Source organism: Lipophrys pholis (assembly GCF_963383615.2).
Source record: "Lipophrys pholis genome assembly, chromosome: 22".
NCBI classification, from domain to species: domain Eukaryota; kingdom Metazoa; phylum Chordata; class Actinopteri; order Blenniiformes; family Blenniidae; genus Lipophrys; species Lipophrys pholis.
Window position 1 is genome coordinate 16,076,170 of NC_137644.1, and position 24,447 is coordinate 16,100,616.

A 24,447-nucleotide genomic window follows, 5' to 3' on the forward strand; every position below is an offset into this window, starting at 1 on the left:
GCTGGACAAGTGCGTCACTTTATCTGTCTCATTATAACCAGCTTTTTATGTCCGTCCTCCCCCTCTGTGTTTCATTTCATCACTTCATCATCCTGCAGCTTTGAAATTGATCAGGTTCTTTCTTAACCTCACAATTTCACTTTCAGTGTGGAGAGTGAATATTTTCTTTCTCTGGCCACCTTAAGTAATACTTTTTAAATAGAATTTTTTTTTCCATTTCATGTGGGCCTTTGCTGTGGTTTTCTGAGTCTCATTCTTAAATCCATTGTATCTCATTGTCGCAGCAGCATTCAATGCATCATCCCTACAGTGGAGGAGTGGGGACAGGAGGAGGAGGAGGAGCAGGAGGGAGTATCCCTCTCCAAACTCTCCCGGATCCCCCAACAATTTTCTTTCCGTCTATCCCTGAGCGCCCCATTTCTTTCTCGCCTCCTCCCACTGGGCCTCCGAAGGCTTACAACACCCAGCGACGCAAAAGCACTTCTATTCTGGAGGCACATACCCGCCACTTCCAGCCTGCCTACCCTCGCTATGGGAGCAGCCTGCACCCCTTCTCCGGGATGGAGGGTGTTGAGGCCCCCTCACTTTTTATGGTCAATCCTGGTTTTGCAGCCGCCGCTCAGAGACTCGGTGTTGGGGAGCCGCTGCACCTCCCTGGACAGTCTGATCCGAGTTTTTACGGCTTCAAAGACATGAGAGCAGAGCACGAGGAGGCGGTGAGGAGATTAAGTCTAAATCAAGCTGCCTTATTGGACCATTATGAAGCGATGGCATATGGAGGGTACCCAGTGACCGCACACCAGCTGAGTCACTTAAGTTTCCATCAGCAGATGCAGGCGGCAGCAGCGGCTGCTAGTTTGGGCTTTGACCCCGGTCCTCCGTCTCAGCCAGGGTTTCTGCACCCACACCTGATCCAAAGAATGAGTGCACACAGCCCAATACCTCCACCCTTACCCCCCATGAGTGGCTCTGTTCCTCCGTCATCAGCTGAGGCGTGTTATCCTCCGCAGCACGCTTCCTCATCCTCCTTCCCCATTTCTGCTCCTCCCGTGATGGGCGATGCTCCACCGCCTACTGGCAGCGTTTTTGAGTTTCACTTAGCTGCAGCGGCTGCAGCCGCCGCTGGAGACCCGAGCCTGCTGGCATCCAGACTGTACCGGGCCCGGAGGAGCTCCATGGACCTCCCTCTAGAGGACAACAGTGGAACGGGATCCGGTGGCTCGGGCTCCTACAGCCGACTGCAGCCCGTGACGGAAGAACTGTACTCGTATATCAGCCCGGAGCTCCCCCTGCCACCTGGAAGTCTTCTCCTCCACCATGTTGGTGTAATGGTGAAGGACAGGAGCCCAGAGCCCTCCAGTGACTCCCTGGCTTCTTCTGATGCCGGAGAGTTCCAGTCGCCTCCTCCCCCGCCTCTTCAACCTTCGTTCGACTTCTCGGCGGCTCAGTCCATCCCCCGCTCATCCTCCTCCTCGCTCTACGACTTGCCGGGCGGAGCACTTCAGATCGATCCCCAGGGCCATCCTCCCTCTGCGCAGAACTTTCTCCCCATCACCCCGGCTTCTGAGCTGACGCTCGGGGGAGCGTCGTCCACTCAGCTGGAGTCTCTGATGCAGAACGCCTGGGCCCGGCACGGAGGGGTGGTACCAGCCCAGCCTGATATGACCTACCATGAGTCATTGCTGGCCATGCAGGCTGTTAACTCCACTCTGGTACAAACCTTAAAAACACCCCGAATACCTCTGGGTCAGTTACTCGTTTTAATTCTTCTGGCTGCTTTTTAATAGAAATTCCTAAATATCAAAAAAAAACAAAAAACTGTAGATGGATCATTAGATTGTTTTTGATATTTTATCACATTCAAGGCTCCATTTTCTTTACTGATGGAATGCATTACAGTACACACCAGTCAGCCATAACATTATGACTATTGACAGATAAAGTAAATCTACACCTAGTACCTGGAAGTGGATGGGATATTTTCTGAATATTTTTAATCCATCAGCTAGATTAGTGCTAAATAATAAAAATAAATAAAAATTTACCAAAGCACTTTACATCAATTAATTTACATCAAAAATGATGAATAAAATAACTCAAATTGCAACTGTACAATAAAAAAAACCTCACAAATACATAAAAGAAAAAATGGACAAATGCATAGATTTATTCAAAGTATTTATTAGAAGTGGTCCAATGCAGACATTGGTTAAGAGTCATGGTTTACTTGCACAAGTGTCCCCATGGTCTCAGAACTTAACGGGTCCGTTGCTAACATCTTGGTTCCAGATGCCACAGCTGGATTGGAAGCACAAAGAGGGATAATGCTATGGCTGATTGGAGCGTTTTCCAACATTTGTACATTTATATTGCTGTGACAATCACAGGATCATCAGGTTGTGGTTTAATTGGCATAAAGACAGAATAATTGAATTCTTTCATCAAAATGAATTACTGAGGGGAAAAAGTAGCTAAATTCAATTATAGCAGTAACGTGACCGAGAGGTTATTATACCAATCCCTGTTGTTTTCATACCCTGCCGACCCAGGTGCCCCAGCTGATGTTTATTTGTCATCATGTAGTCTTTGGTTGTGATTTTAACCCCCCCCCCCCCCACACAGACACATCAGCAGAGAGTGTCTCACGGTCTGCCTTCATGTCTCACATCAAGAGAAAACCTCTCGAGAGAAGAGCTTGACAGCATCAGTAAATATTTACAAAGGTCCTCGAGAGTTTCTGGGAAATATTCAGACTGAGACTGTTTAATTTCAAGTCCAACATGATAATCATTACGGTTCATCAAGTAATTAGGATATCAACAATCAGAAGGTCGTCTGTGAGACACTCTGCGGTTTACAGGCTTTAGCATTGAGTCTAAGTCCCTTCCTCTCTGTGTTTACGTTGTATATTTGATTTATTTTTGTCAGTAAGTAATATTTTGTCTGTATGTTCATATATGATTGTATATGAGAAATGTGTGTTTGTGCAGGTATACTGTTTATATAGTATATTTGAACATCTGCTCGTACAAGTCCAAAGTCAGGCCGGCTTTGAGTCACAAGTTGACTGCATAAAATCCTCATACATTAAACAGTTGTGTATTCCAGATGCACTCAGTAGCTTGTTGTCGATCACGAAGCAAAAAACAAACCGATTCGTGTTGACAGAAGCTGCACGACTTTGGTGATTTGTATGGACAAACACACAGAAACATACAACAAAACCGACGGGGCTTAGACGAACCAAGCAATGTAACCATGCAGAGAGACACTCCTGTGTATATTTTAGATTCTTTCTGTTCTTTTGTGTTGTACATGCTCCGCTTGATGCAGTTCCTTATAACAGCATATTGTTTTCACCTCGCAGGATTCAAAGGGCCACAGTTTAAGTTATTCCTTAGAAAGCCGAGGTCGTCGACCTTCCTTTTAATTTCTTCGGTCTTTGTCGCCTAGCAGTTTTGGTTTCCGTGTCATTCCATGTGCCTTTCTGTTTGCTTTATTAAATTTCTGTTCTGTGGAGTTCCTCGATGTGTTGACATTGCTGCATGTAATGTTAGGAGGTTAGTGTAACTGAGTGTCCGGTATTTATGGACGCTCCCTTCACTTTTGGAGGACGAGCTTCACGAACCATATGAAGTTGCATAGAGCCTTCCAGGGGTGGAGGCATCAACAGATCAGTGTGTGTGTGTAGATTATTTGGAAAACCTTCGCAGGGAAAAATGGAAATGTGCTGAATGAAAGGCACTTATTATTTTCTGCAGTTTAGCTTCACTGAGAAGGGAGAGAAAATCCAACCTGACAGTAACGCCAAGTCAGCCTGTCAAACTAAAAAGCAAAGGATAACTTTCATTTTATTTCCAGATTCTAGCTGAATATTTCAGGGTTAAGTGCCTGTCTTCTGTTGTGCGCTTCACTGACTTATTATCACGACCAATCACTTAGGATCTGACCTGCATGTACGAACAAATCCCACTTACACCCTACCTAACCCCAGTTCTGTGCCTGTACTACAAGTTGTGTATATGCATACGCCAGTTATTGTTGTGCATATATCTGGATGGATTAGTGTGTATAACTGTTGTGTGTGCGCGCGCATTTGTGCATACACAAGACGAAAACTTCAGTCAAGTGATCACATAGGTAGCAGAAGTACCTTGTGTTTGCACACATGCAATTTCTTTCCTCCACGCGCTGCAAACGTGTTCTAATTGTGTCTTTTCTCTCTACTTGTTCCCCCAATCTCTCCTGATTTCTCACCTCCATCCTCCAAATCCCACAACATGGCATCTCCACCTCTCTGTCCATTTTTTTTTCTGTCTTTCTTTCTTTTAATATGATTCTAAACAGCAGGCCCAAGCTCCGTCCCCCCAGCCGACTCCAGGACCCCCACTGGCCCCCGCCTCCACCCAGCCTGCTCCTCCTGGGAACCCCCAGCAGGTACCATCCAGCTTTTTTCCTCACTTTGTATCACCTTTAGTGAACAATATCCATGAATATTAAATACATAAACACCCCGTTTGTGTGGCGAGTAAACAAAAACTGATCTTACCGCCTCGTTCTTTGAAGTTTGGTGCCTTTGCTTCAAGGTAACCGCTCCCGCCGAGCTGGCCCTCTGCCCGCAGTGATCACATGATGTTTATGAAGAATCGCGTTTCCTCCCAGGAGCCAAAACACTCATGTGAATCAGTTGCAGCTATTAACTGATTAAATCGAGCGAGAAATTTGATGTTAATGAGAGATCAAAAGCTTCTTGTCCAGATAAGCTGGCATGTATTCATTAGTTCTTTCATTGAACTGTCAATGGCTTTTAAATCCTGGAAGAGTTTACATACAATTTGCAATTCAAGCCGTTGTACTGCTGTCACAGCCTGCAAAAGATAGTTTTTGCAAACACAGTGAGTGCTATCATAGAATTAGTCTTTTTTTAAATTCATGGTAGCGTCCTTTCTGTTTTTCTCTAGGTTGTGTCATCTAGCATAGCATCACTCCAGAGTCCAACACACACCACTCTGCCGCAGACACCTGCACAGGTACGGGACAATAAATGTACATTTGCTGTACATGCAGTAGATTATTATGTTAAAACCAAACCACCAAACAGGCACTGAGCCCTTGAAGAAAGACACCCGGTTAAATCAGTATTCGATTACATGCTGAACAGGAACTTTATTGTGGCTAGTAATAGATTTTAATGTTGTTATTTTAAAAAAAAACACCTTTAGCAGGTAGTTTTAGTATTCTTAGCAAAAACATGTTGAAATGTTCTCGGAAATTAAAACTTACATTGTAAAATGTTATATTGAGAGAATGCACAAGCACACAGTCATCAGACTTGCATTTGAAGGGTAAATTCCAATCTGACACTAATCTGCTTCATGTAAACGCGTCGTTACTGCCTTTATAATTATAATTCCCCCTCAGGGTGAGAGTCGGGTCCAAAATAAATGCACTGGTAACATTTTCCCATGTCCCCTGTAGATTCATGCTCAAAACACAGACGCCAACAGAGATATATCAGTATGCACCTTCATGACGCCGCTTACAACAAACACATAATAGAAATTCTTAACAAAAATCTTACATTTATTCAGCTTTTTCTATTTTCTTCCACTTGTTCTTATTGCATGTTTTGCTTGTTTTCACTTTAAACTCTCCCGTCAGCTCAGTTGCCTTCTTCTCTTTTTCTTTCTCTTGCTTGCTCATGGGCATGCTGCCTGTGTTTACCACCGGGTTTGATTTGTGTTTTTTGTTTTTCTGTACGTCGATATGCACGATTGTGTTTGGTTTTTTTTTTGTCTGGTTTGGTTACATGTTTTGTGTGTTTGTGTTTGAACGTGCAGTTTTGTGACCTCAGCCCGTCTCCCAGTATCGAACATCTTTATCTTCTGTACCAAGCCGCTCAGCGAGCTCTGGTTCAGGTATCATTCAGTTTGTCAGCGTGTGTTTTTCTGTGTGTCGACCTTTACTGCGTATCTGTGCAGAACTATGTGAGCCTGATGAACATTAATCAGATTATAACAGCAACTGTTTATAAGAGTCACAGTGCAGTGTTCTTCTTCGTGCACCCCAGTACCTGTACTAACCACTTCTTGAATAGAAAATATCATAAATGCTGAAGCAAATTTAATGAAAATGAAGATGGGTAATTTTACCAGGACCAGAAAAAATGAAAAACAAACATCAACTTGCATTTCTTGGTCCTGACAAAAATCTATTTATGTTTGAATCGGTTCTTGTTAAAGTGTTGGGGTATTCCCCCTCACAAAGGTTGAAAATGATTTAATGCCCAAAATGTTGTTGCTGGTGACTGTTGATCGATACTCAGTGAAAATCATAACTCTTCTCTTGCTACTTATGTAATTTTAATCAAAAGGTCTGGTGGCCTGTCACAGTTTTGTATTAAAGCTCATTGTATATTCGAAACTTGACTGGATTACACCTAATTCAATCATAGAAATACATTTGAGTAGATATTTTTTGCCTGTTTCCCCATCTACATTCTGATGGGAATTTGCTTGTCAGCCGTCCTGCACGTTGTCCACACAGTCTTGTTCTGACGTGGGAGGTTGTGTGTGGCTTTTGTTTTATAGTTTTTCCATCACATGTTGTCACTCATGTGTGCTCTGCTCAATGCGACCACAAAGTTGAAATTGAGCTTCTCCGAGCCAGACGTGCCTGTAATGCCTCAGTGAACTACGGGTGACTCTTTCTGCGGGTGTCTTTACTGTAACATGAGCATCACGGAGATCAGTAAAGTCCCAGACTTAAAGTCTGAGGGATTAGTTTCTCTCCTAAAGAGCAGCTTTAGCTCACTGTCTCATTACCCGGTGTTTTGGTCCAATCCGTCGCTGAGTTTCCTCGCTCTCCCCGTCGACTTGTATGCAACCTTTTCTCATCTTTTCCAATCATCCTCGCCCTCATTTGCCTTCTTCCCCCCCTTTTTCCCCTCTTTCCTCCTTTTCTTGGACTCTTCCTCCTCAGCCGAGTGTAACCCCGCCTACCTCTACCGTTCCCCTGGCGACCCTCCGGTCTATCCCCGTTACCGTGCCGACAGCGGTCGTGGTTTCCCCTCCCTCTCCTCTGCCAATCCCTGTTGGGGTGGTGCCTACTATTGTTTCCCCTCCTCCTACTCCTCCTCGTGTGCCCTCACCTGTGCCTCAGCCCTTTGCCACCATGGTGCCAATCATCAGTGTAGTCACCGCCCCGCCTGATACCCCCATGGAAGTCCCGCCCCAGGTACTGGTCATGGATGGTCGAGTGGTCGAGTGGAGGCCAAGTTCCTGCTCATCAATTACCAATAAATCCTGTTGGGGATCATTTTTAGAACTATTGAGGGAATCCTTTAGTTGAGACGTTGATGCAGTCAAATCATTATATGAGGAGCACTTTAATATCGATATGTCGTACCTGGCTGGTGGAGCCACCTATCCCGGCTTTATTATTGATTTCATGTATTTAATCTTTTCACACATTTAATTTTATAGCGGTTGTATTGTTCAGTGTATGGAAACCCACTCTGGGATCTTTGAATTGAATTGGCTGTGTCTGTACCGTTGTTTCTACAAGTTGAGCGTTTTCAAAAAGGTGTTTTATTCTGGAGATATGATTCAAAACCACTTCACTGTACACAACCGGTTGGTGTTGCTTATAGTTTGTTTGGCCTGTTGGTAGATCAAATTAGAGATGTAAAACATGTTAAATCAGCCTGACAGAACTTCACAGAAAATTATTCTGAATTATCATCAGAGGACCATTAAAATAGCTTTTTTCATTCTTAGGAATTTCTATCCGCTATTGTATATCCAATCTTATATCAGCCTTATATTTGCTCCTTTTGTTGTGGTTATATGTTTTATCTGATGTCTTTTACCTTCATATTCATGCATTTAGTGTAGATTTTTAGTGAGTTTGACTGCATTTCAGTCTATTTTTGCTCCTTTTTCTCCTATATTTTGCCGAGATTTCACGTTTCCCTGCTGTTATTGTTTTCCCCTATTCCTCCACATCCTTGTGTTTGTGTAGTTAGCCAACATACTGCGTCATTTTGTGTCTTCATCTCCTTGCCGTTGTGTTTCAGTCTGCGTCGCAGTCGTCTGAGCTGTCTCAGTCGCAGCTGCAGCCACCTGTGCTCTCAAACATCGAGAGGTAAAACACGCGTACATCTCAGATTACGTTCAAACTTCCCAAAGCTGTCCCGTCTCTTCGTGCTCAGTGTTGTTTCTTCCATTTCCGTGTTTGCCTTCTCCTGCTCTCAGCCACTCTGAGATGTCGGGTCTGAGTGATGGAAACGAAGGGGGAGGTCGTCACGACGGCCGGTCCGCCAAACGGCATCAGAGGCGATCTGTGAGGAGTCGATCTCGCCACGAGAAGATTACCAAGGCCAAACTCAACGTCCTCAACGTAATATCTCACCCGGCAAACTGACAAACGCTTTGAAGGACCTCCAAATCAAAATTAAATTGGATATTTGTTTGTGCTCGTCTGTCTGTAGATCTCCAACATTGGCGACAGGGTGGCCGAATGCCAGCTGGAGACCCACAACAGGAAGATGGTGACTTTTAGGTTTGACCTGGATGGAGACAACCCCGAGGAGATAGCCCAGATTATGGTACACATACCGATCACCTCCACCTTTCTCTTTCACGCTGCTCTTTTACAGCCACATTTCTATTTTCAGAGATGTTTTTTAGTTCCAATGTCACAAAAAAGTGTATTGGCACGCTTGTCGAATATGCACTATAGAGTTATTACATGCATTTACAATCCTACAAAGTGATTATTCATCCATGTATGAATTAAACTAAACACAAACTATAATACAGTAGATTGCCACATCAGTCATCATTTTTTCAAGAATACTCGCTTTAAATACACACAGAAATATATTATCAGGAAGATTGTTGCAAAAATATAAAAAGAGACTCAAAAGCTAAGAGCAATACGGATAGAGGTATTTTTCACAGGCGTACTAACTTCTAAAGACTATAAAAGTAATCCCATAAATAATATATTTTTCTAACATTCCAAAGTAAAAATGTGTATTTGGTGATTTTTTATTTCAAGGTAATATGAGAATTGCATAATGCGTATATGAGTTTATGCAATTTGTATAATGTCATATGTAATGTGTAATGCAAATATGTTAATATATGATAATCACATACATGTAATGTTAATAACTCTAATGTATAGTCGTATGTAATGAAATTATGATGTATGTGTTTTTAAAACGAATAGAGAGGAGTAACTGATGTGATTTGGTTTTTCTTTCTCTGTTTTAATTGTCTAAATGTACTTTTGTCAAGTGAAACTGGTTAAAATAAATAAATTGATAGCCAGTCAGTAATACCAGATAACTGCACATAGCTGGACAGATTACATTTATTCACTTGCAGATAACATTACTGTAATCTCCACATACCTGTTTGCACTTAATATAGACTGCAGATATTAAAATGTTATAGGAGCCTGACTTGATATTGAATATTGCACTTTTCAATGTGTACTCATGGTAAAGAGCTTTGTGCAGTCAAACATGGAGTATAAGGCATACATCGAGCTTCTCGCTGTCCTGTCATATCAGAAAAATATTTGATTTTGATGCTGATATTTCTCTTCAGTATCAGTATCAACTTATAAAAATGTTGCTCTTTTGATTTTTTTTTTATTTAGCTTTCAATGAGTTTCTTATTAACTAAAATAGAAATGGAGTTGTTAAAACATCCGCGGCACACTAGTCTTTGTTGTATTTCTAATTACTGCATTATGACCTAATATTGACGTACCAGCCCAGCGACTGCATCAAGAGATATCTCTTATATCAATTCCACACAGTTGACCAACCCAAGCGTGAAATAATGGGACTTGTGACTCAGTAAGATAGACAGAAGCCTCGTATCTGGCATCAGAAAGGTGCCTGACCATTCGGTACACGTTTCAGACAGACCATAAATCCAGTTTAATACTCCGGTATAAGCTTTATCGGTGGTTTTACATGCTTGCCATTTGAAACCACTGAACTGCTTCACACCGGCAGTGTTCCGGACCTTACTCTTTTATGGACAAAAATGAAAATCACACTGTCGCACACTGGCCGAAAGGAAGAATATCTGAAACGGGACAATCGATGTGTCCGACTCAAATTTCACGTGGTTGAACGCTTTGCTCATCTTTGACCTTGTGTGTGCAATCAGGTCCAGAGCGAGTTCATCCTGGAGAGCGAGAGGGAGTCCTTCATCGAGCAGGTCAGGGAGGTGATAGAGAAAGCAGACGAGAAGGGCCTGGAGAGAGACGCAAACAGTCAGGTAAACCCAGCACCGGGTCCTCACTTCCTTCCCTCTGCCTGCTTCTCCTCCTTTAGTTCAATAGATGTACGTAGCTACTGATATACAATAACAGTAGTTTATTTTTTTATGTAGTGTGGATAAAATCTACAATATATATGCTAAAAATGGCTTAAATTATAATCGCCTGCTCCTTTATTTCATGCATTTTGTCTTTCATTTTGCTGTCTTGTGCTGTTAATCTACAGATGGCAGGCAACACGGAGCAGCCCATTCCTGTGATATCTGTTCCCATGCCAGGTAAAAACAAGACGAGATTTAATTTTCACAATTTTGGTTTCTGTTTTCAAAGGCACATCTAATCTTTTGTGCAGATGAATTCCTTTTGAAACATTGCAGCTATAAATTGAGGCTGATTTAGTGACAAATATGAAAACTTTCCGTCTGCGTAGACATCGCTCCCAGTGCAACTGCCCAAGTGGTCCATTCGGCAGGTCGGAAATTTATTGTCAGCCCCGTCCCCGAAGCCAGGCTGAAGGAACCAATGTACCCCTCCTGTCCCTCTCCTGTCCCCACACCTGCTGCTGAAACAAGTAAGAAGTGAAAAACATGACTTTCTTTTAGCCCTCTTTTTCTTAATTTTTTTTTAACTCTGTTGCATTCAAAATGCAATAAAATGATTTAACATTGCTCTTATTTGAAAAAAAATCAGTTGAAAGATCTGAGAACCTTTGTCACGTCGTTCCTCTTCAGGCGAATGTTGGTAAAAAGTCTGTCACTTCTCACCCTCACAGTTAAACACTGTCTAATACTCTTCGTAAAACTTTGAAATTCCCAATAAATAAATCAGAAACACCAGTTACTTTCATTAAAAATGTAAAATAATGTTTTCTTCTTTTCTGGGTTTTCTTTTAGCGTCTGCGCCGGATGTTTGACCCCAGATCAAGTCAGTGTGGATAAAATGCTTCCCTTCCTGTTTTTTTTTCCAGCTCCATCCCACACCCCGGGCCAAAGTGTGGCGTTGTCCCAGTCTGCCGGTGCCATCAGCTTACAGCAAGCCTTCTCTGAGCTCAGACAGAACCAGAACCAGAACCAGTTCGATGCGGGACCCAGCACCGCGCCGGCCTCCATCCACTCCTCCCACCCTCTGCAGCCTGCAGCTGCCCCTGTCCACTCACAAAGTAGCACGGTCACTCCTGCTGTGGACCCCCTGCCTCCTAATTTAACCCCGTCACAGGAGCAGGTCTTGGATGCGTCCCTCCCGTCGTCCTCCAGTCCCTCCGTCTGTCTCAGCCCCCCGAGCTCGTCCTCTCCTCCCCCTGGTCAGGCACACATCCAGCCCCAGTCCCAGACGACGTTTGCCGTCGTTACGTCGCTGCCTTCTTCTTTACCCTCGGCCTCTGCCTCGCCGACGTTGCCCACCTCCCCGCCAACCTCCTCCACTCGGATAACCAGTGAAGTCTGCTCCGATCGCCCATCGGTTTCTCCACCCTCCTCGTCTACGCCCTCTCTCTCTTCCATTGTCATCCCCACCACTGCTATCCCGGGTCCCCAGCTTGCTCCCTCTGCTGCCTCCCACCCTGCTCCAGCTCCCTCCTCCTCCTCCTCCGCTGGACTCCAGCCAGTGACCACGAATGTGCCGTCAGTCCAACCGACCCTGGTCCACTCTCAGCCGCAGACAGCAGCTCTGCCCGGGCAGACGCACACACACTGTGGGGACTGCGATACGAGGTGAGAGGGGGTCAGCAGTGTGTCTGTTTTGCAGATTCTGGCTGATTATCAAACCTGATTTCATTTATGGACATCTGAATGTGCTAATAAGGCAAACCAACTGAGGCTTCAATCGTCTGCTTTGGTTCAGATAACTTAAATGAGTTCTGTGTCTCAGGTGTGACGCATCCTCCGAGTCGCAGGGAAAACCAGATGACATCCAAGCCCTGGATAAGAAGCTGCGGTCTCTCTTCATGGACCTGGGCGTAGGAGTGGCGTCCAACCAAGGAGACGCCACCGCCGCTGACCCCGCCTCCGGAGCCTCTGTGGCAGGTACCTCGTCCCCAGTCGGCCTCGTCTCTACCTCCATCACATCTGCCACAGCGCCCGTCTCCAGCCAGACAGCCAGTACCCCTCAGCCCCCCACCAGCCTGCCGCTGGGGTCACTGGGGTCACCGGTACCAATCCAGGGTACCGGGACGCCGATCACCACCCCTGGTCAGACTGGTCAGTAGAACAATATGCGGACGTGTTGACTCTAGAGGTCGTTAAAATACGTTTTTTCTAACTTTTCTTTTTTTCTCTGCAGTCATCTCTGCTTCATTAGGCCAGACCACTCCATCCAAAGCCCCCTTATCCCGGGTACCGGTGAGTTTTACTGCGTTAACCCACCCAATCATTATATCATCATTTTCTAAGTTGTAATCAGAAAGCATGTGCATGTCTAGTTTACACTTTAAGAAGCAGTCACAGTTATTATATGTGGAAGATGAGGTGGGCTCTCCCGGTCCTGCAGAACCACAATCCAGCATGGTTTCATTATGTCCCCCGCTCACACCCACCTGATTGTAAGGAAAAGCCCGTTTCATGAAGACACATTCATGAGACATTCAGGTATTTTGGGGACATTTTAATCATGCATCACTGTGGCCCTCCAGGACCAGGAGAGCCCCCCATTTCAGCCTCATTTCTATCTACACTTACATCTCGCATGGAAATATCCCTTTAACACTCTTCACAGTATTTGTTGTAATCTCTTCTACAAATCTCTTCTCTTTTTTTTTTTTCCTCCCATCACATCTCTTTGGCTGAGAATAGGCCAGTTCTCCTTCTTCAGAACTCCTGCCATCCTTCCCTGGACCTTGTCCAATACAGGTGTTTGTTTGTTTTTTGTTCATTTCTTGAAAAGAAACTCTCCAAAGTAACAGCGCATTAACACAGAGATCATCATGTGCAGTCTAAGGCAGTCTTTTGTTGTATCCTAGTGTGACCTAATTTGGCCATGTGCTGTGTATAAATAGTGCTGCCTGGTGTCTCCTTTTTTGTCTCACTGTGTGTCAAAGTTCATATTTTATTGATTTTAATGCTTAGAGACAGTAAAGCCCTCCTGGAGAGGAAGTGCAAAAAACATTTAAATAGTAAAGCCAAGCTGCTAATACGGCCGAAGCGTACAAAACAAATGTGAAGTGACTGTAATTTCCAGACGGCCTTGTTGTGCCTCTGAATGCAGCTGCCCAAAAATAGAGATTTTCCCTTTAGCCAGAGGTACACACTGAATAGAACGGCATGACTTCTTTATAAAAATAGAAAAAATCTGGCCCACAAGTTATGAGATTCACCCCTCATGTCTTGCTCAACTCTCCTGTGTGAGACTTTGTCTATTTTGATTAAGATCATCCTGCTGCAGTTCACAAGGGATTTAATTTTAATCATTCACCTTTTAATTAAGTGTTCATTTCTCCAGAGAAAGGATGTCCTGGCATGCTTTCCGCTGCATTTTATCTCGTTTGTGTGTAGCACAGAGTTTAAGAAAGTGCAGCATTTTAAAGTTTTTAATTAAAGCTCTAATTTCCAAAATTATGGTTTTAGACTGACGAAAACACTCGTCCAAAACTTATACAGAATAACAGTCTTCATTATATTTGTGTTAATTCTGCTGCTATGTATTTAAAGACACAATCACCAATCATTTTATTTTGAAACCATTTTTAAGTAAAGGGTCTTGAATAAGAAAAGACACAATTTGTTACTTTACTCTGAATAACAGACTTAAAATCAATGTTTCTAATCAGTTTTGTAAAGTGGCATTGTAAACAGAGTATAACTTTAAAAAACAAAATCTGTCAAGGACTTGATTGTCATTTCAAATGTGCAATGAGTGACAACAATTGCTCCTTTTTCCAAAGTAAATAATATTTTTGATGTACTCCCAGCTTCGGTAATGGTACTTTAAGTTTTTGACAATACTCTAGCTGTATTTATTTCTCTGCTTTCTGGAAGTTTTTGAATTTTCTGGGTTTTTGGTTATGATTATGAGACATATGCCTACAAAAGCACGATGAGGATAAAAGGCATAAACGGACAATAATACACTTAGAAATATATATATATATATATATTGCTGATTATCTAAGTCTCGGCTCCTTGAGGAATTCCTATTATTTTTAATTAACTTACCTGCTGATCTTTTGCATGTCACCTCAAGTCCTTAAACTAACTTGAAGTTAATGAGAGAATGCTTATAAATAATATCAAAAAATCTTTAAATGCATGTGTAGCTTTGTTCGTGCTAATCAGAAACGAGTGTGTGTTGGCGTGTATCTGTTGGAGCCTATCTGACAGCGTATCGATGTCTTCAGTCCCAGCAGCCTCTGGAGGACTTGGATGCGCAGCTGAGGAGAGCCCTGAGCCCGGAGACCGTGCTCGTGAGCTCGCACACACAGGTAAACACACACACACACACACACACACACTAACATTTTCACTCCAGCAGCATCAGTGAGCGAGGCTCGGTGTTTACTCGTTGTTCTTTGTGCTGACCCCAGGCCTCGCACAGCAGCGCGCCTTCATCGGGACAAACTAGTATGTACAAGTACATTTGCCGATCGCGTCAATCTGTGGCTGTGTTTCTCCTGCCTGATGATTTTCTCCATCCCTCCTCCAGTTCCCTTTTCTTTAGAGGAAGGAAATGCGTCTGCTCCACATTCTCCTACAGCTGGAATTAAATTGGGAAGATTTCAGGTAAAAGCTGTTTGACAGGCGAGGGTGCAGCTCTTGCTTATAATTCACAGGTAATTCCATTGTTTGTTTTGCGTCTGTCTCTTTTTCTTGCTCAGGTCTCGCGCGCTACTGAACAGCCTCCTGTCCGTCGCTCGGCCAGGACTGAATCCTCCTCCACCTCATGCACCTCATCTTCCTCCTCGTCATCCTCCAGCCTCTCCAGTCCGGAGAACACGTTGCACAAAGACTCCCTGTCGCCTCTGAAAGGGGGAGGAGGACAAAGAGGAGACGTCGTAGACGGACCCCCTCAACAACGGACTCCAGTGGGATCCGCCCACCCCTCCCCCGTCTCCTCGCCGAAACCCGCCACCACCATCGGGCGCTTCCAGGTATTTTTGGTTTCCCACCTTTATTCTCTAAATTGTCTGATCATTGTTTTACTTCATCCTGGATATTGTTCTCTCGTTTCAGGTGACGACGAACCCAGAGGCTCGCGTCGGTCGCTTCTCGGTCAGTCGTGCCCGGGAGCAGACCCCCGAGCCCGGCAGACAGAGCCCACTGCCCGCTGCCCCTTCTGCTAACGGGCCCAGTGAGCCAGGCCGGGATTCCACCCCCGACTCGCCTCAGAAAGCCTCTCTGCCGAGTCTGAACAACAACTCCTTCAATAACTCCTACATCAGCAGTGACAACGACTCTGAGTTCGAGGATGAGGACTTCAAACGGGAAGTCAGCCGCCTTCGAGAAAAGTACGTTATCTCCTCTTCTCCCCCCACGCTCTGTTTTCTTCTTCCTGCCTCCTCTTCCTAAATCAGGTTAAGTACTTTGAAGACCAAGAGTTTTTCTGCTTTTTTTTTTATCTTTTCTTGAAAAGTTTGCTCTGAAAAACTACCGCTTCTTCTTTGTTCTTTTCATTTACCCAACATAATTTTATTATAACTACTTTACTTCCCTCTTTCTACCACCAGGCACATGCGTGAGATTCAAGCCCTCCATTCCCGCCAGAAGGAGGAAATCGATCGGCTGTTCACCAGGCTGGGGAAGGTCCGTCACACCAGCTGAATCAACAGCATGACACTCACACAGTCTGCACAGATCCTTAAAAACCCTCAAAATATCTCTCATATTCAGAGTCTAAAAATCGTTAAAATAGGGTTTTGGCCTTATTTTATTTCTTTGATGAAATTAAATCACAACTGGGTGAAAAAAAAAATTGGATTAAAGCAGTAATTGTTGGCTTTGAGTGAAATGTTGTGGATTTTTTTAATGTAATTTATAATTTTTTGTCATGATATATTCAGGAAGAGCGATTAAAAGTGTAAGACAAACTGTCATCTCTCCTTGGGCGTTTTGTTTAGGTCCCCCCGATCGCGGTGATCCCTCCTGCGGTCGCCTTGACGGGCAGGAGGAGACGACCGACTAAAAGCAAGTCGTCAAAATCGTCCAGGACCAGCTCCACGCACGGCAGCAAGAGCCCGTTACAGCCCGGTGAGCTCTCGTTAAAGCAGCGACGTTAAAGGATGAGTTCGTCAAAATGATGAAACCTATTACTTCTTATATTAACTAATATGTAAACATCCAGTATAATGTCCTTATTATTGGGGGGTAGAACTATGATGAGCTGTATGATTTTTTTGTCAGTATTACAATTTTTATACGGGTATTATTGAAAATGAATATCATGGTGTGGCGTTTATTTAAGTCTCATTTTGCAACCAGTATCATCACATCTCAAATCACTTGTCACCTTTTCAAACCTGCTCAAAATATAACAAAAGCATTATAATAATATAACGTGACCATGAGAGAAAGAAAACGTGTATTTTGTTTTATTTGGTTCAACTGAACCTTTAACTTTTTTTATTTTTTAATAGAAACTCACAGATGCTCTTATTTTGATCCACCACATCCAGTATGATTAAAAATAACATTCCCTCTAACATTACATCTTCTCTGTGTTTATGCATTTGTGTGCACATATACGTGTGTGTGTATGCGTGTGTGTGTGTATTTGCTTGGTCATACGTGCATGTGGGTGTACGCTGAATCAGACCTGGAGCTTAAAAAATTCTGACTGCTTTCCCTGTCTGTTTTTCTCCATGTTGTCATTGTGTGTGTGTGTGTGTGTGTGTGTGTGTGTGTTGGGGGTGACGGGTGCCTCGATCTGTTTGTCACCACTGTGTGTTTGTCTGCTTTCCGTGTTGGTTCCCGCCCTGTGCCCCTCCTCGCCTTTCGCCTTTGCCCCGCTCGACCTTCCAGGCAGCACTTTATCCGCCCAGAGCGTCCCCACCATGTTCCCCGGCCAGCTGGCCCTGCTGACCCCGGCGGGGCTGGCCGACTCGGGCGGCAGCGCTCTCCCCCAGCCCCTCAAGCCCTCGCCCTCCAGCGACAACCTGTGCTCGGCCTACACCAGCGAGGCGGCGCTCTCCGTGCCCAGCCTGTGCGCTCCCACCCCAGGTAAAATATAAATGAATAAATAGTCTGAATTTAAACAAACTGATTCGCCTGCGTAGAAACACAGGCGTCTGTCGTTCTTCACTCCCTCACGGAAAACAAAATGTTTCTCGGTGTGTTTTCTCTCTCTCTGTGTGTCTGAACTCACGGGTTGACGTCTTTTCTGTGGATCCCTCAAACGTGTCTCTGTTTCTTCTCTTTCACCTGCTCCTCTCCTGTCTCTATATCGTCATATCTGCTCCCTCGATTCTCTATTTCCCTCTCGCTTCGGTCGATCTGTTACCACCTCCTCTCTCTCTCTCTCTCTCTCTCTTTCTCTATCTCTCTCTCTCATCTTCATCTCCTCCTCCTCCTCCTCCTCCTCTCCCCTCCCTCTCTTCAGGCTGTGTAAAGTTCAGCTGGGGTTCGGAGCGTTTGGCCTTCAAGCCTGGCGGCAGGAGGACGCGCTTTCTGAGTACGCCCTGCTTGGCTCTTTGTGTGTAACGCTTTATTTCTTTGCCCTTCTCCTTTTACCCTCACTTACTTTTGTTCTGTTTTGTTTACTCCTATATTCCATCAAGTCTCGGTCGTCCTGTCTTCCTGTGGGTTTTCTTCTCCTGGTGGAGGAAGACCCCACCGCCTCTGATATCAACAGTGTCCTGCAGAAATCTGACGAGTCCTAATAAAATTCAGCTTTGCTGGATTTAGTCGAATACGACGAGAGTCAGCTTAGCGTGCAGCCGGATTTGTTGTCTAAATAAGATTAAACTGTATTTCTATCCAAATTGAGATCTTCAAATGCAATCAGCTGCTCATCGCTACAGCAAACATCCTTGTTGTTTATGCTGGGAAAAAATACACAGAGGTTGTACGTACAAAGCAGAAAATATAAATAAATTGCATTTCACTGCAGGACACAAAATAGAAACACTAATAGTTCTTACAATCCAGAGCTTCCCGTAACTTTTTAATGTTTTTCCTGCAAGGTTTGCCATCTTTCTAACTGCCTCCTCCTCTTCAAATAGATTTACAGTCTTCATGGACCAACGCCTCTCTAACGTCACATTTAATGCTCATCGTTTGCATTTCTGACTGTATGAAGTGGTGACGAATCCTCCACAACCTTTAAGTAGAAATTGATTTTGAGGATCAATGCAACCTGAGTCGTGTCGCTTCATTCTAGTGTTTAGATCTTTTTCTTCCATCCTGCAGAGCGAAGACACTCAAATCAGAATCTCTGACCTTTATGCACAAACGTTTATTACCAGAAGAAATTGGAAGTAAAAGCTTAGTTCCCAGTGCTGAGACATGTCTGTCCTCCTAATATCATAACAGGAACCTAAACTTATATTTGTTCAAAAACATAAAGGAAAGATGGTTTTCTTTTAGGAATTTAATGTTTAACTTTCGAATCGATTCCCTTCATGTGTTTATTGGTGGAGCTCATGTCTCCGTCTCCGTGCTGGCAGATCAGGCGATAGTTTTGAGTTCTGAACCTCGACCGCTTTCTTCTCACCGCTAACAAATAAACCAGCAGACTAACAAGGAAGAACAACGAGAGACCTGATGACTTGACTCCCTTGTCCTTCAGTTTCTTTTTTTAATTGGGAATGTGTTGGTTGGCTTTATATAAATTTATTATTTAGGCACAGTTCTGTTCACTGTGCTTCAATCTATTATTTTACCAATAAAGTGACCCCCCCCCCCCCCCTTCTCCCCCATTGGAAACCCATTTTGAAGTGTTGTTATATATTGTGCTTGATGACAGGATGTTTACGGGAGCTTCTGAACCTTCTGCAGCTCGAATCCTTTCTCTCCCTTCCTCACTCTTCTATCCTCACCCCCCCTTCCGTCACCGCACCACCAGGAGGGGAGAGAGAGAGAGAGAGAGAGAGACAGACCTGGGTCTTAGTCCTATATACAGTTAGTATTAGATACATTCTCATACCCACTTTTGGTTCCATTTATGTTTAAATCTAATCTGTGGGGGCAGTTTGAGGGTTTGGATTGAGGATACTGAGTGTTGGACCCAGTTCTGGCAGCTGTGGAGGGGAAGAACCAGGTGTTGGTTACCCAAAAGCATCTTAAAGCCAAAGCGTGCAGACACAGTCCAAAGAGCTTTAGATGATTAAAAAAAAAAAATATATATATATATATATATATATATTATGTTGAGCCTACCTGCTCTGTTTCATCACGATGCCTCCATTTAAAATAAACACTACATTTGTAAGTCTAAACACATTTCCCCGGTTTGCACCGTGCAGCAGGTCTTTAAGATGTTATTGGGCCGTTGGTTATTGAGTGCTTGAAATAAAAGAGTCCGATTCATATCGTGTTTGGTTGTCGGGTGTTGTGGGCGGGGTTTAACTCTGACTCTCTCCCAATCCTCCCGATTCTTGTCTTCCGGCCGCACAGGGAAGATGGTGAAAAAAGTCTGCCCCTGCAACCAGCTCTGTCGTAATTATCTATCTTTTTGGTCTTCCTCCCACCATCCATCCATCCATCCTCCTCTTCCTCCTCCTTTCATCCTTGCATTGACGCTGCCCCGCTGCCTTTTTCCCGCCCTCCGGCGCCCTCGAGATTTAATCTGTTACGTCCTGCCAAATATGAGATTGGCTTCAGTTATTTCAGCCACTGTGTCAAAGTCAGATTGAACGTCTTGGAACAATTTTGAGACTCGAGTTTTGGAGGGAAAAACCCAGTTTGACTGAAATGACTGAAATACCTGGTGCATGCACCTGCGAGCTCTCCCTCCCTCACACACACACACACACACACACACACACACACACACACACACACACACACACACACACACACACACACACACACACACACACACACACACCTCTGAACCCCCCCCTCCCCCCTCCATCATGGCTCATGGTCCAGACTACACTGACCAGAATCCCGTGCTGCTGCAGTCACTCATGACTCAGCGTCTCCTCATCCTTATTTTCCTCCATTTTGTTTAGCATGACATGGCAATCTTTGTCTGACGAGCTGTACGATCTAGTTAGTTTTTTTTCTTTCTCCCCTCAAAACTTCCTCTCATAATTCATTGTGTCATGGAGTATCAGGTGCGAACACGTCGTGGCATTAAGACAGTGAATCGGCCTTTTGCAGTTATTGCATAGGATTGGGATTTTCTGCAGCAAAAGAAATGTTTTTTTGTTTTTTAAGTGAACTCTCACTCTCATGAAGACAGTTTTTGTATTATTTTGATTCCTGATACTTGTTTTAACTATTTGTACGTTTAAGAAAGGTTATGTATTTTCTGTTTTGGGTATCCATATCTGACTGTAAAACCATTAATCCTGTTGACAGCCTCATTATTGGCCTTGATTCAGTCACGTCAGGAAAGTGACTCGATGCCCTTTTACACTTGGAAGAGGCACCGACAGGAAGCAGTGAATTAATACGCACAGAGTGTGTAAATACATGCAGCAAGCTTTGCCCAGTTTGCAGTGTTTTGCACCCCCCCCCTCCCATTAAATTTTTTCTCCATGAGTTTTGGCACACGGCTGCCTACATATATCTTACTGCAGAGCTTGAGTGCCATCTCATGGACAACATGTGAAGTAAACTTTGAGAAAAAGTGATTCATGGGGCAAATGGCTTCACTTACAGAGCTGGCTGTGAGGAAAAACAACTTGCTGCTGCGCATGTCAGCTTCACAGATTGCCCCGTGTCTCACAGAATTATTAGAAATGCACAGCTTTGGCATATTATAATCTCATAAGTTGTCTCCTTTTCCTGTTTCTCATCATAATCCCCCATCATTGAAACTAAACGCTGCAGCTCCCGCGACCATATCAACATGCTGCCCTAAAACGCTGACCTGTTCCACCTCTGACCTTTCCACGGTCCAGACATTCATTCAGAGAGCATGACTTTAAATACCACTGTTGAAACACTGTCTCACATTTTCGCCTCCCCTCTGTCTTCTCTCTCGCCTCGCAGGGACGAACAGCACCAACGCAGTGAGCGGATCGTTGGGTCAAAGTCAGGGGGGCTCCCAGAGTCTGCCCCCCAACATCTCGGCCCCCCACCAGAGGAAAGGAACCTTCACGGACGACCTCCACAAGCTGGTGGACAACTGGGCCAGAGACGCCATGAACCTCTCGCAGGTTTACAGCTGCTTTATCAGTCATTGGACTCATCAAAATGCTTCATTTTACCGTTTTATGAATCGATATTAACAGTTCAACTCTCACAGGGTAAGCGGAGTGCCAAACAGCTGCAGCAGGCTCCAGCGCAGGGACACAGCTATGAGGTTGGTATGATAACACACCACTTCCACACTCGCCTGTTGGTTTCAGATCATGAATCTTGTCCTCCGATCCCTGCAGGTCATCCAGTCAGCCAGCCTGGGCAGGAAGTACTCGGCCCCCAGCCAGCTCTGTCCCAGCAGCATCGGTGGTTCCACCCACCTCCCTGCAAACCCCACCACTGCTACCTCTCTGGCCGCCCGCAAGGGCTCGCTGTGCCAGCCCCCCGCCTCCTCCACTCCGCCCCTCCCCCAGCCCGCCCAGTTCGTCAACTACACCCCCTCCGCTGCCTACAGCGCACAGTGGTCCGGTCCGGCCCACAGCATCTCCGCCACACACCAAACCCCGGCGCAGCCTCTGCTGGTCAGCACCTCGCAGCCTCTGGGCCCCTACACGACCTCGCAGGGCCCGCTCCCCGGACAGGGCTCGCTCCAGGCGTTCCAACTGGCCACCCCTCTGCAGAAATCAGTCAGCAACCCGGGGGGGCCCAACCTGAGGACCACGTAGGGGCGGGCGGCGGGCGGGGTTTAAATCAGCCTGACTGGTGGAGCGGGGCAGAGGAGAGCGTTTTGCCTGGAGCGAGCAGGAAAAGCTACAAGAGCATGAAGGGCAAGGAAGTCTGAGATGATCTAGGATGATCCATTAAAGAGGAAATCAGGAGGATTTGGTCGCCTGCACTCATCTCTGCTTCCATCCATGCGTGCGAGACGCCGCCACACCCGTCTCCATTTCTGCCGCGGGCTTCTGGCCACGAGCCAAAACGATCAAGGGTAAAAAGAAAAGACTCAGGAGTGAAACATTACAAGAGAAAAAGGCCAAAGAGGTTCTGACAGGGTTCCAGACTGATGTCATTAACTGATTGCATGTGCGGTGTTGTGTTCAGGCTCTCATGGCTGAGTCACGGATCTCTGCCGCGCGCTGGTGGGAAGAAATTACATCAGACGGAGGAGGAGGTGGAACATGGAGGTCAACTTTAGAAAAATCTAACTCTCACCCTCCTGTCCATGTAAATCCTCTCAAACAGTTTGATTGCTGGAGATTTTGACAGGAAAAGCAGGTTGTCGCTTTCGCTGTTGATTTATTATCACAACATAGCAAACTTTAAAGAAAAAAGAGAGATCGTCTCCCCGCTAAATTTAAAGGGGAAGTGGGTGACGATAAGTAGAAAGTCCTGATTTCGACAGCAGCATTTCGACAGCAGCATTTCTCAAGCAACGCAGCACCGTGGAAGACGAGACATGGCAGCAGGTATTAGAAATCTTTCCTCGCTGTTAAAAAGCACAACTGATGTTGAGAAGGAGTGAAAGAACCGGCGGCTGAGAGGAGGTGCAGCCCAGCGCTCGGTGGCTCAGAAAAGATTAGTATTAAATAACGTCGTGTCAGTGGGCTCCGGACGCCGCCTCCTCTTCCATCCCTCGCTCTTCTTCACCTCTCTGTTGCCATTCGAAGCAATAACGGCAGAAACCTTTCAGACGGGGGGGGTGGGGGGGGGGACAACTCGGCATGATAAAGTGGCCTTGTTATCAGAATATTGTCAAAGTCCTTGTACAGTTTGTGTCCATTTTTCTTTTTTCTAGAATGTCAGCTATGATGATTCCATTTACTTGTTTTATTTTTGGGGGGTTTTCGGGTTTGTTTGTGTTTTTGCTTGCTGTCCCCCCAGCTCGCAATCTGAAACACACACACACACACACACACACAGAATACACGAGACATTCAAACACACACACACATCCAGGCACACAGACTCGTGTAAATACACACCGGCGGCGTAGCAGCTGTTTAACCGACTCACTCAAGACGATGCCTCACTTTCATAGTGTCATATTTCGGGGTTGGTTTCAGCGTCGGGGGGGTGGGGTGGGGGGGGTCGAGATGATTGCAATGTACATTATGATCCTAATTGTTGTTGTTAATGATTATTCTATTTAAAAAGAAACAAAAAAAAAAACTACGATGTGTTCTGTCAATGGACCTGTTCTACGTGCACGACGGGCGCACGATGTGGAGACACTGTGATTATTGTTGTTTGTTCTTAGCAGATGTTGTTGGACAACATTAGTTTTAGGGTTTGATGTCACAAGTTTAAAAAAAACAAAAACAGATAATACATAATGAAACCGTTTGGGGTCCTTTCACTTTCAATTCACTGCCCCCCCCCCCCCCCCCCCCCCTCCTCTTCGTCAATAAGCGTCCCTCCATCAGTCCAGCGAGGACGCGTTTCCATAGCGATGCCTTACCAACAACTAACCGGCTGCAGTTCAGTTCACGTCCCAAACTGATGGAATTGAAAGTCGAAATAGATCCCAGAAGCCGAACGGCAGGATAGTTCATATTTAGATAACAAAAGTCAAAGCTAGCTATTTTTTTTTTGTTGTTGTTTTTTTTAAATACAGGACTTCTATATCAGACACTTTAAATCTCCCTCCCGATCCCTGGTTTTGTTAGATGAATGTGAATGTATAAACCAATGGTGTCCATTTTAATGTACTTGAAAACAAAACAAAAGAAAAAAAAGCTCTTTTCTTTCTTTGCGGTCTATGTTCTGCTTCTCCTGACGCCCCCTTCTGGAGCCCCCGCCGTCACTGGGGGTGGGGTAGGTAGGGCGGGGGGCGAAGACTAGTGCCTTGCATCCTTCTTGTTGCTTCTTTGTCAGGATTGGAGGTTTTGGGCGAGAGGAAGTGGGCGTGGCGTGGAAACCGGGTGGGTCAGTGGGGGAACGGCCACCGTGTCTCTGTTTTTGGAAGGAG

The 24,447-nt window shown here is 45.0% G+C and overlaps 1 protein-coding gene across 1 annotated transcript in view; it reads left to right on the forward strand.

Annotated features, from left to right (window-relative positions):
- The window catches only part of wnk1b (WNK lysine deficient protein kinase 1b), a gene marked incomplete at its 5' end in the record, with an annotated part of 81,935 nt that extends 58,234 nt beyond the window's left edge, over positions 1 to 23,701 (forward strand). The window contains 26 exons of the mRNA XM_080491749.1: positions 4,348 to 4,437; positions 4,962 to 5,030; positions 6,982 to 7,236; positions 8,078 to 8,145; positions 8,256 to 8,400; positions 8,492 to 8,608; positions 10,194 to 10,304; positions 10,532 to 10,583; positions 10,736 to 10,876; positions 11,273 to 12,014; positions 12,172 to 12,500; positions 12,583 to 12,641; positions 13,092 to 13,148; positions 14,633 to 14,716; positions 14,819 to 14,855; positions 14,938 to 15,014; positions 15,110 to 15,382; positions 15,465 to 15,739; positions 15,959 to 16,034; positions 16,349 to 16,478; positions 17,250 to 17,447; positions 17,827 to 17,919; positions 19,842 to 19,883; positions 21,390 to 21,556; positions 21,646 to 21,702; positions 21,779 to 23,701. Of these exons, the coding sequence (XP_080347875.1) occupies positions 4,348 to 4,437; positions 4,962 to 5,030; positions 6,982 to 7,236; positions 8,078 to 8,145; positions 8,256 to 8,400; positions 8,492 to 8,608; positions 10,194 to 10,304; positions 10,532 to 10,583; positions 10,736 to 10,876; positions 11,273 to 12,014; positions 12,172 to 12,500; positions 12,583 to 12,641; positions 13,092 to 13,148; positions 14,633 to 14,716; positions 14,819 to 14,855; positions 14,938 to 15,014; positions 15,110 to 15,382; positions 15,465 to 15,739; positions 15,959 to 16,034; positions 16,349 to 16,478; positions 17,250 to 17,447; positions 17,827 to 17,919; positions 19,842 to 19,883; positions 21,390 to 21,556; positions 21,646 to 21,702; positions 21,779 to 22,204 (4,170 nt within the window). The 3' untranslated portion in view covers positions 22,205 to 23,701. The remainder of the gene's footprint in view (positions 1 to 4,347; positions 4,438 to 4,961; positions 5,031 to 6,981; positions 7,237 to 8,077; positions 8,146 to 8,255; positions 8,401 to 8,491; positions 8,609 to 10,193; positions 10,305 to 10,531; positions 10,584 to 10,735; positions 10,877 to 11,272; positions 12,015 to 12,171; positions 12,501 to 12,582; positions 12,642 to 13,091; positions 13,149 to 14,632; positions 14,717 to 14,818; positions 14,856 to 14,937; positions 15,015 to 15,109; positions 15,383 to 15,464; positions 15,740 to 15,958; positions 16,035 to 16,348; positions 16,479 to 17,249; positions 17,448 to 17,826; positions 17,920 to 19,841; positions 19,884 to 21,389; positions 21,557 to 21,645; positions 21,703 to 21,778) is intronic.
- Between the last annotated feature and the right edge of the window lie 746 nt (positions 23,702 to 24,447).